Source organism: Ochlerotatus camptorhynchus, unplaced genomic scaffold (genome assembly GCF_037179485.1).
Source record: "Ochlerotatus camptorhynchus isolate MF236.1 unplaced genomic scaffold, CSIRO-AGI_Acam_v1.1 ptg000433l, whole genome shotgun sequence".
NCBI classification, from domain to species: domain Eukaryota; kingdom Metazoa; phylum Arthropoda; class Insecta; order Diptera; family Culicidae; genus Ochlerotatus; species Ochlerotatus camptorhynchus.
The window spans coordinates 2,359,293-2,376,046 of NW_027040919.1; the positions used below are offsets into that span (position 1 = coordinate 2,359,293).

At 44.6% G+C, this 16,754-nt stretch overlaps 1 protein-coding gene across 3 annotated transcripts in view; it reads left to right on the top strand.

The window, feature by feature from the left end:
- Cad86C (Cadherin 86C) overlaps positions 1–16,754 on the top strand; it is a 604,661-nt gene that overhangs the window by 559,953 nt on the left and 27,954 nt on the right. For all 3 annotated transcript variants that reach the window (XM_065234358.1, XM_065234356.1, XM_065234357.1), the window contains exons 7-12: positions 11,929–12,078; positions 12,137–12,251; positions 12,445–12,637; positions 12,801–13,044; positions 13,108–14,163; positions 14,228–14,358. In XM_065234358.1, the coding sequence (XP_065090430.1) occupies positions 11,929–12,078; positions 12,137–12,251; positions 12,445–12,637; positions 12,801–13,044; positions 13,108–14,163; positions 14,228–14,358 (1,889 nt within the window). The remainder of the gene's footprint in view (positions 1–11,928; positions 12,079–12,136; positions 12,252–12,444; positions 12,638–12,800; positions 13,045–13,107; positions 14,164–14,227; positions 14,359–16,754) is intronic.

Sequence of the window (16,754 nt, forward strand, 5' to 3'; positions counted from 1 at the left end):
TCTCGAAGATTTCCTGAAAATTCAGTTCTTTGAGCTTCCCTTAACAAATGACCTCAAATTTTGGAGGCTGATCAGAACCCTATTTGAAATCGTTTGAGGACTGTTGAGCAAAAATTTCAAATTTTGCATCACTCGACTGCCAATCGGATCTAATTCTTCTACATCTTAGAACTTCCTCGAAAGTCTAGACTTTCCTGGTGTTTTACGTCTTTTCCTGATGTTATTCCAACTGTCCGAAAGATTTCTGAACTTCTGTAAAGTTCTCTAGACTTCCCAGAAATATTTAGGTATTTTGTAATAGTTCCACTATTATTCTAAAGTTAATTGAGTTGCCATGATCCTAACGTTTCCTCGAAGCACCCATAAATTTCCAGAAGTTTTGGAAACTTTGTTGAAGCTTGCGTAACTTTCTCTTATTCTTCTCTGAACTTTCGTGGACTTCCCTGATGTTTTTGGTGCTTCCCTGAAGATTCCTAAATTTTCTAATGATCTGGAAATTATCCTGATATGCATATAACTCCCCTGAAGATCCCACAATGACCCTGAAGTTTTCGGAACATTTCTGAGTTTCTCGGAATATTTCCTAAGTCCTCGGAAATCCTTGAAAGTTTCTGCAATTTTCCTGAAGTTCGTGGAATTGCTTTGAAGTTCTCTGATCATCATCGAAGTACTCGAAACTTTCGTGAATATAATGAAACTACACGCAAACCAAAAAATTATTACATTCAATGTTAGTTGCATTCCCTATCATCCTCCGCAGCGAATACCGCAGAGAATGATATAAGTAGGCCATGCAGACGATGCAATTATTTTTATGTCGTGTTCTATCTACGCTCTAGATTATTTTTATTTATAATATTGTAGAACGACGCACATACTTGCTTCGATTCTCTCCAATGCAGGTTCAGCAGAAAAGCATGCGAAATCAAATTATAGTAGAGCTTCTTATTCACCTTTAGCCTATTCCTGAGCATGGATAGAGTAGTGGAGAAAGCTCAGACATGTGACATGGCGTGTGGGATTCTTACCGCATCGACGCCTTGCCCTTTTCCTCCAGAACCACTTGTCGTATTACTTAGGAGAGGGCTGTGCACCTCGCTTTACCTCAGCTAACTGGCGCTTCCACAGTTCGCTGACCGTCTCTCCAATTTGTGAGCCATTTGGCTCGACGTTCTACTCGGCTAATCTCCGGTGGTGGATTCAGCCTACTCCGACGGAGAGTTCTCCCGGCTTCGGCTTTCACTTCGCACTTGTGTGAGCACATTACTACTTTCTAGCTGGTCTTCTCGCCATTTTTTCTGCAGCGCTGACATGACCTGCGTTACTGTTCTCGACACATTTCTTCGACGACATTTTCCGTGCTAAGGGCGAGCATCTCCTATCGCACAGCATCAAATCTAGGACATTCGAAGACCACGTGCTCCGGTGATTCTTCCACATTCCCACACTCCGGACAGAAGGGTGACGTTGTGTGTCCGAACCGATGCAGGTACTTCCTGAAGCAGCCATGACCAGACAGGAACTGCGTCAAGTGGAAGTTGACTTCTCCATGCTTCCTGTTCACCCAGGTCGAAAGAATCGGTATTAGCCTGTGTGTCCATCTACCGTTCTCTGCTGCATTCCACTCCTGCTGCCACTTAGCCATCGACACCGTTCTCACCATTTTTCGTACTCCTCTGGTTTCTCTCGTCATATAGCACTCATAGTCCTCCGCCAAGGTGATGCCGATTGGGATCATACCGGCGATAACGTAAACTGCCTCCGAAATGGTTCTGTACTCACTCACGACTCGCATGGCCATGAGCCGGAACGTACTGCTCAATTTCCTTTGGTTCTGCTTCGTTTTCAGCGCTTCAATCCAGGCTGGACCTCCGTACCTTAGTATCGATGAGGACACACTCGCCAGAAGACGCCTCTTGCTGCTGCTTGGACCAGAATTGTTCGACATGATTCTGGCTATTGCGTTGATGACCTTCGCCGCCTTCTCGCAAGCATATTCGATGTGGCTATTAAAGTTTAGCCGGTCGTCGATCATCACTCCCAGATACTTCAGCACGCGCTTCGAAAAAATGGTGTGCTCTCCAACGGTGATTTCTGCCCGCTGCACTGCTTTGAAGTTACTGGACAGTCCGCAAAGCCAACGATCTCAATTCCTTTGGGCAGCTTGAGTGTCAGCACGCCATTGTACATTCCGTTCCACAGCGTGGGACCTAGAATGGAGCCCTGTGGAACTCCCGCCGTAATTCTAAGCGATTTCGTAAGTAGTCTGGAACTCTCATTCTATGGCCTCCCAGCTGGCGCTATTGAATGCATTCTTCACATCAATCGAAATCACGGCGCAGTATCGATTTCCTCTCCGCTTCTGTTTGGAAGCTTTCTCGGCTCTGTCAATCACTGTCCGAATTGCATCCACTGTCGATCTCCCTTTCCGGAATCCGAACTGCCTCTCTGACAACCCGTGTTCACTCTCCGTGCATTTCGTCAGCCTGTTCAGGATGATCCTCTCCAAGAGCTTTCAGACAGTATCCAGCAAGCATATTGGCCTATACGATGCAGGATCCCCCGGCGGTTTTCCGGGCTTTGGCAACAGCACAAGCTTTTGTACCTTCCACCTATCAGGGAACTGACCCTCGTCCAGATGGCCGCCTTCAACGCCACGTTGGGAATTCCATCCGGGCTGGGAGCTTTCTTCGCCTTCAACCCTTTCGCTGCTGCTAGGAGTTCTTCGTTGGAGACTTGTTCAACGTTGTCTTCATCTTCCTCGACATATGGCGTAGGTGGCCAAGTCGTTGGGTCATGCTGTGGGAAAAGTCCCTCCACGATGACTTTCAGCTTGTTGGGACACATTTCAACCGGCATCGTTGGACCTCTGATCTTCGCCATCGCGACTCGGTATGCGTTGCCCCAGGGGTTGGCATCGGCATCGCGGCACAGCTCCTTGAAACTGTTTGACTTGCACAGCTTTATCTTTCGTTTTAGTGCAACCCTGGCCTCTCGGGACACCTCTCCGTCTGCTTCCGTTCTTGCTATCTGGACGCGCTTTCTGGCTAGAAGACAACTCTGGAGAACTTTGAGATTTGGGCGTAATTGCTTTTGTAAACAAACAAATCTATCGGCGATTTCTCGTAAATTGAATCTCAATCTCATGAACAAATCATACCAAATGACGGAGGAATCATTTCTCTACCTGTTTGTGCCGTAATTTTTTTTAGATTGAGCTTTAATTCACGAAAAATCGGCGTTTGTCGTGTTTGTTTACAAAAGCAATTACGCCCTAATCTCAAAGTTCTCCGAGCACGGAGGGTGCTAATTTCTTCGTTCCACGAGTAAGCTGGACGCCGCCTGTTCGTTGGTTCCAGTTTTCTCGGCATAGTTGTGTCACATGCCCTTGCTAATGATTCGGTCAACTCATTCGCGCTTAGGCCCGGAACGCTGCTGTCTACCCTTAGAGCTTCGATACTTTCGTCTACCGCATTTCCACCGGTGTCCGTTCGCCTGATGGTCACTATGGGTGTACTCTTCGCACACTCTCCAGTTCATATTTGCCACTAGCGACGTACTGCAGAAAGTGACGTCGATAATGGATTCCCTACCATCTTTGTGGAAGGTGCTGATGGTTCCTAAGTTGGCCAGACTGACGTTCAACATTGCCAGAGCTTCCAGCAGGCTATACCCTGCTCCCCCAATCCACTGCCCAAGCATTGAAATCTCCTACGATGACGACTGGTTTCTGTCCAATGAGCTCTCCGGTGAGCCCATCTAGCATCTGGTGGAACTGCTCAATTGTTCATCTCGGGGGTGCGTAGCAACTACATATATAGATTCCATTGATTTTGGCGATCACGAAACCTTCGTATGAGCCCGCCACCACTTGTTGAATGGGATACCTGCCCTGCTCTATCCGCCACCCAGTTACCATTATCGAGCGAGTCCCTCTCGATGAATCATCAAGCGAGTTCCTCTCGATGAATCATCGAGAGGGACTCGATATGGCTCTGCAATGATTATGCCCTTCTCTCCGCATTTCTTGCACAGATCAGATCTGTCAGGGCATTTGCAGTTTCTCGCCTGGTGTCCGAAGCCCATGCATTTGTAGCATCTCTCCATTTTCTTAGATACACGAGGAATAGCTTTCAACGGGCACACTGACCACCCAACCTTGATTCGATATGTCTTGAGCAGCTCGTTAGCTGCGTACCAAGAAAGTCATATCGACGCCGTCTGCGTGCCACCATACGCCTTCCTCAACCGAATTGCCATCGGTACGTCTCCTAGGTTGCATTGCACCTTCAGCGCACTTCTCAACTCGTCTTCTACTGTGATCTCGATCCCTGCACTCGACCACTGACTCCTGGGATAAGGCTCTTACGTTCGCCGTCCCGCCAAGAAATTTTTCAACGAGCTCCTTAAAAGCAGCGCTCTTAACCGTAGCAAATAGAATCTCGCCTTTCTGGGTTCGTCTGGTTTTCACCACGTTCTCGCCTAGTTTTACCTCCAGATCCTCTCTCACTTTTCGGAGGAGTGCTGCGTAGGAAGTTTTGTCCTTCGCCTCAACAACCAGAGCGTCACCCTTGCTTCTCTCCCTACGAGGCCTAGGCTTCTCCTTGTTCTTCCTGTCTTCCTTATTCTCTTCCTTCTTCCTCTCTTCCTCTTCCTTCTTCCTAACTTCATCTTCCTTTTGTTTTTTTCTTCCTCTCCTTCTGGTTCTCGACTTTACGCCACCCACCATTTTCTCCCATCTCCTTGATGCCTTCCTCGTCCTTGCGTTTGTTGGGCTCCTCCTCATCTCCTGGCGTGTCCCTATCTATCTTTTCAGGACGCGGATTTGTGGGTCCCTTTGGCGTCTGATGTGTTTCAGCCAGCCTCATGCTCTCCTTGACCTCCAGGAGAGCCTTTTCGACATTTTCGGCTCTTTTTCTCTACTCTTGGAATTCCCGATCTGCCACTGTTATGCCAGATTTGATTCCAGTCACAAGTTGCTTGATCTCTTTGTTTACGTTATTTGTATCCTTTACGAACACACAGAGTTCATCGATTTTCCTCCTGACCTAATGTTAGTCGTTTTTGCTTACTGGGCAGAAAACCAAGCCCCTTACACAATTGAGCTCGTAAGATTGCATAATTTTAATGTCAGGCTTTAAAAGATCGCGTTACTTTCCAAAGTGATTCCAGATCTCATTTATCCGTCCCTCTTGTGACAACCGTGGAGATGCAGAGGTGTTGTCAACGGTTGTCAAACTAACAATTCTTCCCTTCCCCCCGATGACCGTAAGGACGTGGCCGGCGCCGTTATGGACCATATAAAATATTGAACCTTCGAACGTGTACATAGAGAATGGACAGCTCATTCCAGGCCCCATTCGTTTGGATCTATGAGCAATTTCGCTGGTTCTTGTCAATCAACTAGGGGAATTTACGTATTCTCGGCAACCTACGCGGCGATCATCTTTCTATAGCCTTTTTTTCTAAGGAACGTACACATATGCAGTATTGGTTTGTTTACAATCTTTTGCTGCTAGCTGCTCTAACAATTTCAGTCGAAAGAATTGTCAAAAACTGTTTTGAAACGCTTCTACAAAGCTCCAATATTCTCTAGTGAGAGCGGCTATTGTGGGCAACATATTTTTATTCGGCAACTTTTCTATTTGAGCTGCGTGTTAAACAGATATGCTTTCATCGGCAACTCGAAATCAGCAGCATTTTGTAGTGCGTGTGTTTCATTTCAAGAAAACCCTGCTAGATTGCTATTTTTCAGTGGTAAAAATATATACAAATTGAAGCTGAAAGCCTAAAGAATCGTTAGAATGCATTCAGCGAAGTGTTTTCGTACGAAAATCCAGTGAAATTAGCGTTTCAATTTGGGTTGCCGAAAATAGTCTGTCATGCCGAAGCCGTCCTTCCTTCTACTGAAATGTTCGGTCATCCAAGCTCAAGCTCAAGCTCATATTAATTTCTTACAGAAACTTACAGAAGGCTGCACCAACTTATAGCAAATCCCAAACCATTTCAGAACCATTCCATTGGTCTGCTCTGATGATTGAAACTTCACCATTTGTCGTAACAAAAACAACCTTTCATCCGATGGAATCGCGCTATAAATCACTCCATTACGTTACTGTGATCCTTGACCTGTCGCCACAAATCATGCCACTTCCAAACAGCTGGATTCATTCTGCGTTTTCAACGCTCTCGTACCAACCATTACATGTTCCGTTACGAACGACGATGATGCCGATGGTGACGACAAAACCTATCATTAGCACCTTCCATCGACTACACAACCGACCAGCTTCTCGAAGGAGCAAATCCTAACCTCAACTTGCCTGTTTCTTTTTTTTTTTGCAATCGACATCTCTCTATACAAACCGATGCATTATTATTTCTGAGGTTTGCTAAACGAGATCGATTCACGCAATTTGTCCCTGCGTGCTCGGCGTGTTAAGTCAACTGTGGGAAAAACACATAACCTATGACAATTTATGACAGTTGGATCGTGTTTTAACGATTGCGATTCCCGGCGACAGATTATTATTATTTAGAGCTCAATCAAACTGTGTGCGAGCGTGTGCAAAGCCGGATCTTTTCTTCTATTAATGGCCAACTGCTAGTGCCTTGGTACATCTGATCGTGCTTTACGACCTGCTAATTGTGTCCGGTGCGGTGCGGTGTGGGAGATGGAAGATAATTTCGATCAAATGGTCAATTGGCTTTGTTTTAGTTTGAACGATTATGGTAATCGATTAAGTGCCCATGTCAGCTCTGGGTGTTTAGGTTGAATATGGTATGCTATGGAAGTAGAGTTTGGTTTGCATCTTTTGTTAATGCATTCGAATGAGATAAGAGATCCACTTGGGAGTGATGCCACTAATGGACGATATATTTGTTAAACTACCGAACGAGGAGCGGTCACCCGGCTAATTATGCAGATCGAATGGTCCAGTAGTGATAATCCTGCAAAATGCGACCGCGCGGAATGTTAGTTGTATTGAAAACGATCGAATTAACATAAATTAACATCTGTTTCTATCAGTTTTCGCTTTCGTGCGACCGCGGGAGTTTGCTGCAACTGTAGAGTGATCCATGTGTGGCTGGCGTGGTTGTTTATTAGGAATATTTAAGCATTTTCGGATCTAAATAGCTATTATTGCAACAAGTTGCAAAGGGAAGTCTTAGTTTATGCGATAATTACAACGAGTGCTGAAAAAAAATCTTATTTTGCAACGAGTACATACAGAGCATACAACATTTTTTGCAGTCAAAAGAGTGTCGACAAATAGAACTTTTCAGCACTGGGTGCTGAAAAGTATGGAAGTACTACTGTTATTTTAGCTGGGAAAAGTAGGTAAATACATTTTAGCTGGGTTTAGACTAGAAAGCGTTTAGTACAAGAGAGGAGCGGACTGGCTAGTTTTGAGCCAAACGAACTGTCAAAACCAGAGCCAAACGAGCAGCGCCTTTCTTGATTGCAATGACAGTGTTGCTAGAATTCACCTAGGCATAGGTTGCTAAGGGAGTTTGTTTTGAATCCGCTCCTCCCTTATACTAGAGTCGGTGTATAATGAGTCACGCCAAGAGTGAAGCCAAGTCTACCTATTGAACTGTCAAACCGGCTACCTATCGTTCAAAGTAAACAAACATTACGATGCTATGAAAGGTCCACGAAAGGTATTGCAATAAAATATAAAATAAAATTGAAGAAATGATCATAAACACGCAGTGAGCATTAAATTGTCATGGGATACGTTTGCTAATGATCAGTAATGAGAATTTCTACTATTGTTTGATAAGATAATTTGACAAAATCACTGATATAATGATTCACTACAGCCGAAATTTTTTGTGCTAGCTAGAAGTCATTTGAAGTTGATGTAGAAGTCCTCTGTTGCCAAGTGAAAAGAAAGGGAATCCTTCGAAAACCGTGATGCGAGATCAACTGTTTTTCTCTTGGCGTGACTCATTATACACCGACTCTACCTTATACTAGGCTCTCTCTAGCTTAAACTAGACAAGTCAAACGATCAACTCAGTTGAATTCAATTGGCTTGAAAAGTTGAGCCTGGTTCAACTTCTTTCAATTCAAGTGTGTTGATCAAATCAGTTGAATGGCATGGTTTACACGTTCAATTCACGTTCAAGTCAGTTGAATTCAACTGACTTGATCAATTTACTTGCCCTGTCTAAACCCATCTTTATGGTGGTAAGCTCCAACCGGTATTATAACGTATGCGTGATAATGTTTGCACCATTAAGCAATGTCAAAATTAAAAAAATTCTCAAATTTTTTTTTTTTATTAATTCAAAGGGGGGATATTTCTCAGAGTCTTAAACTATGTTAATCATCGATCGAGTTTCCACTTGCTGCAATTACGGCCTCCACACGCTTCCGGAATGCACGGCAGGTTCTAATAATGTAGTCTGGATCCATTTGTCTCCAGGTACGGGTCAATGTTTGCCTGAGGCTTGCTGTACTCGAGTGGCGTTTTGAACAGGCCTTGGCCTTCATGACGCGCTATATTGAGTAATCCAGCGGATTAAGCTCGGGGCTGGATGGCGGCCACATATCCTTCGCCCAGAACGGAAGATGTTCCTGCAACCACTTCTGAGTGCGGTTTGAGATGTGGCACGGAGCCCCATGTGGCACGGAGCCCCATTTGGCTTCGGACCGTACTGTTCTTTGATCCACGGAAGAACATACCTTGTCGCCTTCTGGAATGAACACCGGATCCATTTTTTTGCCATCGGAAGCCACCAATCCAAACACCATAACGCTAGCAGGATGCTTGGTCAGATACACGTTCTTGTGCTCGTCGGCCACGTCTTTTACCGGAAGAGAACTAATATACCGGGCGGTTCTGGAATTTGATACGGGATCGACGGTAAACATGCTTTCGTCGGTGAACAGGATTACCGGATTTTTTCGCTTAAGGAAGTTCAAGATTTTCTTGTATCGTTCGACTCGTAGCTCCCGTATACGGTTGTTAATCATGTGAGTTTTTTTCCGTGCCCTCGACTTCGCCCCTCAATCTTCCTTTACGATATTCCGTGTCGTAAAGTCACTGATCCCGTGTTCCTTTGCCATTTCCCTTATTGAACGCACTGAATTCACCCGAATCTTCCTTTTGATAGCAACGATAACCCTCGGAACCCAAGCTGACCTCGGACGAACTGTGGCCACCTTCGCGGATAGTTGTCCTTTATTTTCTCGGTCTAAAACCCTTTTGACGGTCCACCGGGACACTCCCACGGCGATTGAAATGTCTTTTTGCGACATTTGCGCGTGGGACAAATCACGAATACGCTGCCACTTCGTCATGGTGCAACTGTCAAACTAAGTAAATCATTTTCTTTTATACACAGCCTACTACGGTATGAGCTATAGGTTACGTACATGCAAAGAAAACCAAGGCATTGTTATGTATAGGTGAAACGGGAACTTTATTTGTACGATGGTGCAAACATTATCGCGCATACGGTATGTCACTTGATAATCCATGCATGTAAACCAAACAAATAGGGTAAATGATGGCTTCGGCACCCATTAAATGTTTTCGGCAACTCAAATTTGAACGTTAATTTTGCTATATTTTCTCACCAAAACACTTCGCTGAACGTATTTGCACGATTTCTTAGTCTTTCAGCTTCAATATGATTACATTTTTACGACTAAGCAAACCTATGTTACCAGGTTTTTCTGCAAATGAAATATACGCACTACAATATACGGCTGATTTCGAGTTGCCGATAATAGAACAGCTGGTTAACACGCAGTTCAAATGGAGAGATTGCCGAAGAAAAAGAGGCTGCCGACAATAGTCACACTCACCTGATAAGTTTGGAGTGTTGTAAAAACGTTTTCAACCCGTTTTGGACAATTATGTCGATTGGAATGGATAGAATAGCAAGCAGCAGCATGTAAATAAACAAAAACGTCATATGCAGCAGAAGCTTGTGTTTTGTGTAGGAATATGAATTTGAGAGGGGGTCCCCCTCTGTGTATTCTCTTTAGTATGACGCGCTTGACATAGATGGCCCACAGCGCCTCACGAAGAGCTACTGATTCCGATCAATAGCGGTATGGCTTCTTCCTCCTTCAATGGATGCTCATGTGGGCTATCGCTCGCTGCTTGCAGGCAGCCTTTCGTTGTGTACTGGAGAACACCACCACTCACCACGCGGTGATTGTCGTTTGGTGAGACCGGATGGAATTCAACTTTGAAACAAGCAATCGATGTTCATTTTAATTTTCATAGCAACAGTTACACATTCGGGCAATTTTCCATAGTGACATTTTGAAAAATGATAAAGTCTTAATTTTTCACAGATTTGTAGAAAAAAATCCTATCGATTGGCGTATTAAGAATTGCAGTCCATAATCTGTGAATCATAATCAGACCATTTTCATGCCGCACCCGACTTTGGTTTTTGAAATTGCACCCATTGGGGCCATGCCTTAAAGTACATGGTATGTTTGATTTAAACATATCTAAATTGAGCTGGAATTAGGCTTTTGTAAACAATGACTTCTCTCGCTGATTTTTAGGAATTCAAAGCACGCCCACGCAAACTAACATTACCGGCGGGTAAGGGAGGTCAGACCTGATGGTGATATTGATTTGGATGAGTGAGCCTTGACTTAAGACATCATCGAAAGAAGTCATTGTTTACTAAAGCTGTTACGCCCTAATTCCAGCTCTATCTTGATATGGGAGCTGACATCCGATTGATGACCTTAACAAATGTCCAAAATATACTCTTTAACACATCTATGGTGGTCTTGAAAAGTACCGTTTTGTCGTGATGGTTGAGTAATGCTGAGCTATATTAGGGTGTTAAACACAGATGAGGCTGGTGAGCTGTATGTTGTTTGGAATGAGGGTGACGTGCTTGGCATAGATGGCCCACAGCGACTCACGCTCATGCTTGCAGGCCGCCGGCCTTTCGTTGTGTACTGGAGAAAAACATTCAACGCCACGCGCCGAAAGCACTGCTGCTGATGCCGATGACCTGACACCACCACACACGGTGATTGGAACTGAATCCGATCAGCGGATAGCTAGCTGCTTGCGGGGAGCCTTTCGTTGTGTACTGGAGAACACCACCACTCACCACGCGGTGATTGAATAAACACCTTCTAGTGAGACCGGATGGAATTCAACTTTAAAATCTGTGTTAGGGAAATCGCTTTTCACGGGCGATAATTTGAATTATCATAGCAACAGTTGCACATTCATGCAATTTTAAATAGTGACATATTTAAAAATGATTAACTTTTGAATTTAGAAAATGCGAAATATTTCTTCTGTCCGATTGGTGATGAAATTATTGAAATTTGTCCAGGGGGAGCTGAGTTATTGACGTTCAAAATCTTTCATAATGTTGTTACATGTTCCATTACCGGTTTTCACAAAGTGTACCCCCATATAGAAATCACAGACGTAGTCCTACGTCAAAAGAAAGACCTAGTAACATTCCAACAAAACTATGATAAAACCAATGGAAGCCGCTCATTCATTGACATTTCAGGGTATGTGGTTGGAGTAAATCAATCTGGTAAATTTTAAATCTCTCATCCCCCTTTCCATGAGAATCAAGTTCCACTTTTAATTACTTCGTTTTACGCCATTTACACCTTTGAAACCCACAAGTCGATAATCATTATAAATGATTCGTTTCACCGGATCATGTTAAATGCGGTTAACACATACAGGGCATCAGTCATTGACGACGTGGCCGCCAACCAGCACCCGCTAGGCGCTGCGCCCCCTGCGAGCTCCCACATATATAAATGTGCCAGCAAGATGTTTCTGTCTCGTTAATTAAGATTTATCGATCTGCTGATTGTTAATTTTCATATTCTTCCCCTCGGGCTGGCTGTTTACACAGTGTAACTTATTTGTGCGTGCTTTTATTTTCTCGTTCCTTTCACAGGATGCCTATGCGGAGCCAGGACAGGATTCGAGGAACATTGCCGGCTTGGAGGTGGTCATCATCGTCGAGGATGTGCAGGATGTTCCACCGGTTTTCACGGTGGCGCCACCGGTCACTCGGCTCACACCGGGGCTGATTCCCGGTGATAAGGTAAGATTGGTTTGAAAAGGCTAGTTCAAGCATATGTTCACTTTGCTATTGATTGTAGGTTCTGCAAGTACACGCCGAGGATGGTGACAAGGGCGTACCGAGGGAGATTCGGTATGGATTGGTTTCCGAAGGAAATCCGTTTACGTCATTCTTTGACATCAATGAAACGAGTGGTGAGTCTTAATTTATTGCGTGAAACTTGAAACCTAGTGTATAGTAGTTTAACGGCTTTTGTCTCAAAATTGTTCCCCGCAAAACACCCATAAATCGAAGGAAATAACAGCTCCATTCCAAGTTCAAATTCCAGCAAACCAACACTACTACTATCACTCACATAATGCATTCCTCACTCCACTTCTTCTCCAGGTGAAATTTCCCTCCTGCGCCCTCTGGACGACATCCTGGCACTCACGCACGTCGGGGACCCGGTCCTGCTGACAGTCATCGCCGAAGAGGTCAAGGTCGCTCGCGATGAACCTCCAGCCATGGCCACCACCGTGCAGTTGGCATTCTTCCTCCCGGAACGTAGCAATTCACCGCCATACTTTGAAAACGACCAGTAAGTATCTATTCATGTCCGCCAACAATGACGACCACCGACACGCAATGTCCCTGACCCTGAAAAAATCATCGCATCAGAGATAGGGGACGACGACTGACAACACGATACAATGTAATAGAATACTGTAGGATTGTAATTATCTTTATCACCACCACAACAGTTACGTCACCCGGTTGGAGGAAAATTGTGCACCCGGCACCACGTTGTCCTTCACCGATCCCTACACGCCTCGGGTGATGGACGACGACGCCGGCAAGAATGGAGTGTTTTCGCTGACGCTGATCGGAAATAACGGAACGTTTGAGATTTCACCGAACGTTGCCGAAGGGCATGCTAACTTTGTGATTCGGGTGCGCGATAACTCGCTGCTGGATTACGAAACTGCAGAATATGTCCACTTTCAGGTATGTGTATTGAATATAATTTATCAATCTAAGATAAACAATTGACCCAACCTTTCTGAACAGATCCTAGCCCAAGAGTTGGGTCCAGCAACGAACCTTTCGGCCTCGGTCAACGTTACCGTCTACCTCTCGGACGTCAACGACAATCCTCCTATGTTCGAGCAGAACGACTACATCGTAGATCTTCCGGAAAACATGACCGCAGGGACGCGAGTCGTCCAGGTGCACGCCACAGACATGGACACCGGTCTTGGCGGGAAAATCCGCTACACACAAATCCTCGGTCCACAGAATACCTCACTCAACTTGGATGCAACCTCCGGGGTCATCACCGTAGCTACCAACAACCATGGTTTCGATAGGGAAACCATGCCCGAGTACCACCTGTACGTGGAAGCCCGCGATGACGATGGGATCGGCAACCGTGCCCAGGTCCTGCTCGTCATCCGCTTGATAGACGTAAACGATCATACTCCGACTTTCGAGAAAAGTCTCTACGAGTTCATAGTCTCCCCAAACCTGCGTAACTTCACTGTCCCGGCATTCATCAAAGCCATCGATAGCGATGCCGAAGCACCGAACAACGAAGTTCGCTACGAACTGATCTACGGAAACTACGAAAACAAATTCGAGCTGCACCCAATCACCGGGGAGCTCAAACTCACATCGGCACTGGTCCGGAGGAGCAAAACCGTTCGCCAACGGCGACAAACTAGTCAGCAGTCTTCCGAATCGGATGTGTTCGTCCTGACGGCACGGGCCTTTGATCTTGGTGTTCCGGTGCGCTTTTCGACGACCACCATCCGCGTCTATCCGCCGGAAAGTCGAACCCGAACGATGACCTTCATCGTCCCCGGGCACGATCCGGACCGGGCCAAGGTGCAGGAGACCCTGGCCGATGTCACTGGTGGCCGGGTGATCATCCAGGACATTCGCCCGTACAATGGGAACGTCCCCGGAGCCACCGATATTAGCACCGGTGAAAGCAAGGACCGCAGCGTGGTCATCGCGACGATACTGTACGACGGGGACTCCGTCGTCGATATCGGCCGCATTCAGCAAAGACTGTCCGTTAACGGAACCGTGACCAATAGTATTAGTCAGGATGAGCGGAGTGCGGTAAGTTTAGTGCGGGTTCGGAAGATGAGTTGGAAAGCCTATACTGACACCTGGTATGTTTTAGATCCTCTACAAGGCGGAGAATCGCGTCCTGTTCTGGCTGTTGATCTTCCTAGCCATCCTGCTGGCGCTGGGTATTCTAACCCTGCTGCTGTGCTGCATCTGTCCCTGGTGTCCGCTGTACGCTGCCACGAGGTAAGTGCCGCCCAGTGTGCATGCTTCTCGAATGCCTAGATTAGGACGATGTCTTTCGTTTCCATCCATTATCGTCGATCAGAATGTGCAACAAGAAACTGTTTGAACTTTCCTCACTAACACGTACTCAAAGATACAACATCTGGTTAATTTTCTCAAGCTCTCCTTCACTGCACTAACACCATCGACAAATCACGCCAACCAACCGCACGCCCGAAATTGAACCACGTTGAATAGCTGCAGTTTTGGGGCCCGATTTTGGATTCGATAGATTCGTTGATAGCACTATGCATTAGGTACGGGTTATGAGCTAGGGAACTGTCGTACGATTATGATTTTAAATTTACAAATTGAAAGCGAGTTACATTATTGATAAGTAGTCGAGTACATAACCCACATATATTGTCAACCAAATCTGCAGAACTTGAGGATCAAGTTCACAGATATAGTGCTAGACGAAGTCCATTTGGCTATCAGTGCTAGACCAAGTGAACAAGACTTGAAGATCTAATCCTTGGGGCAAAACTTACGGACCAAGACCACGGGAATTGTGAACCAAGGTCATTGGACTTGTTGACCAAGGCTACAGGACTTGTAGACATATTCTACAGGATATGTAGATCTAGTCCACAGGAGAGGAAGAACTTGAAGACCAAGACCATGGAACTTGTTGACCTAGTCAACAGATCTTGTAGAATAAGTTCACAAGACGTGTTGACAATGCTAAGCACTAGTAAACTAGGTTCTCAGGACTTGGATACCAAGTTCACAGAACTTCTAGATATAATCCACAGGGTTTTTAGGCCAAGTAGAGAGGAATTGATGACAAAGTTTGCTGGACCTGTACACACTTAAATTGTTTTACCAAGATTCAAACAACCGAGTAGTTCTGTAATTTATTTTGATGAGATTCAGTAAAACAATTGCCGAGATCTCAGCTAACAAACAAATATTTTGCATTTCGATATTAGCAAAAGTAAATACCGAGGTAATCGACTGTTGTAGATTTACCGAGCTAGATTGAGTGTATATATAGTATATATATACATATATAGACCAAGCCCACTGAACTCATAGATCTAGAATTCTGGACATGTGGACCAACTTTATAGGACTTCTTGACCAAGTCTACTGGACAAATAGACCGACTCAGCAGTGATTCTAGATCAAGTACACAGGAATTAAAGGCCAATTCTGCAGAAATTGAAGACTACGACAAAGTCCATAGAATTTGCAGACAAAGTTCACAGAATTTACAGATCAACTCCATAGGACTTGTAGACAAAGTTCACTGGGTCTGTAGACCAGGTTCACGTAGTATGTAGGTTAAGTCTACAGGAATTGAAGACCAAGTCTACAGGAATTGAAGAAAATGAAGACCAAGTCTACAGGAATTGTAGACCAAGTCTACAGGAATTGAAGACCAAGTCTACAGGAATTTTAGACCAAGTCTACAGGAATTTTATACCAAGTCTGCAGTAATTTCAGACCAAGTCTACAGGAATTTTAGACTAAGTCTACAGGAATTGTAGAACAAGTCTACCGGAATTGTAGATCAAGTCTACAGGAATTGTACACCAAGTCTACTGGAATTGTAGACCAAGTCTATAAAAATTGTAGACCAAGTCTACTTGTAATTGTACACCAAGTCTACTTAGAATTGTAGACCAAGTCTACTTGGAATTGTAGACCAAGTCTACTTGGAATTGTAGACCAAGTCTACTTGGAATTGTATACCACGTCAACAAAAAATTTACACCAAGTCTACAGGAATTGTAGACCAAGTCTACAGGATTTGTAGATTAAGTCTACAGGAATTGTGGACCAAATCTGCAGGAATAGGAGACCACGTCAACAAAAAATTTACACCAAGTCTACAGGAATTGTAGACCAAGTCTACATGATTTGTAGATTAAGTCTACAGGAATTGTGGACCAAATCTACAGGAATTGTAGACCACTACAACAGTAATTGTACACCAAGTCTAAAGGAATCAACCAAGTCTACAGGAATTGTATACCAAATCTACAGGAACAATAAACCAAGTCTATAGGAATCGTAGAACAAATCTACAGGAATTGTAGATGAAGTCTACCAGAATTGTAGACCAAGTCTGCAGGAATTATAACAAGTCTACAGGAATTGTAGACCACGTCAACAGGAATTGTATACCAAGTCAAGAACTTTAGACCAAGGCTACAGGATTTGAGACCAATTCTACAGGAATTGTAGATCAAGTCAACAGGAAGTGTAGAACAAGTCTACAGGAATTGTAGATCAAGTCTACAAGAACTGTAGACCAAGGCTACAGAATGTGTAGACCAATTCTACAGCAATTGTAGATCAATTCTACAGGAATGGTACACCATTCTTCTTCTTCTTCTTCGCATGTTAGC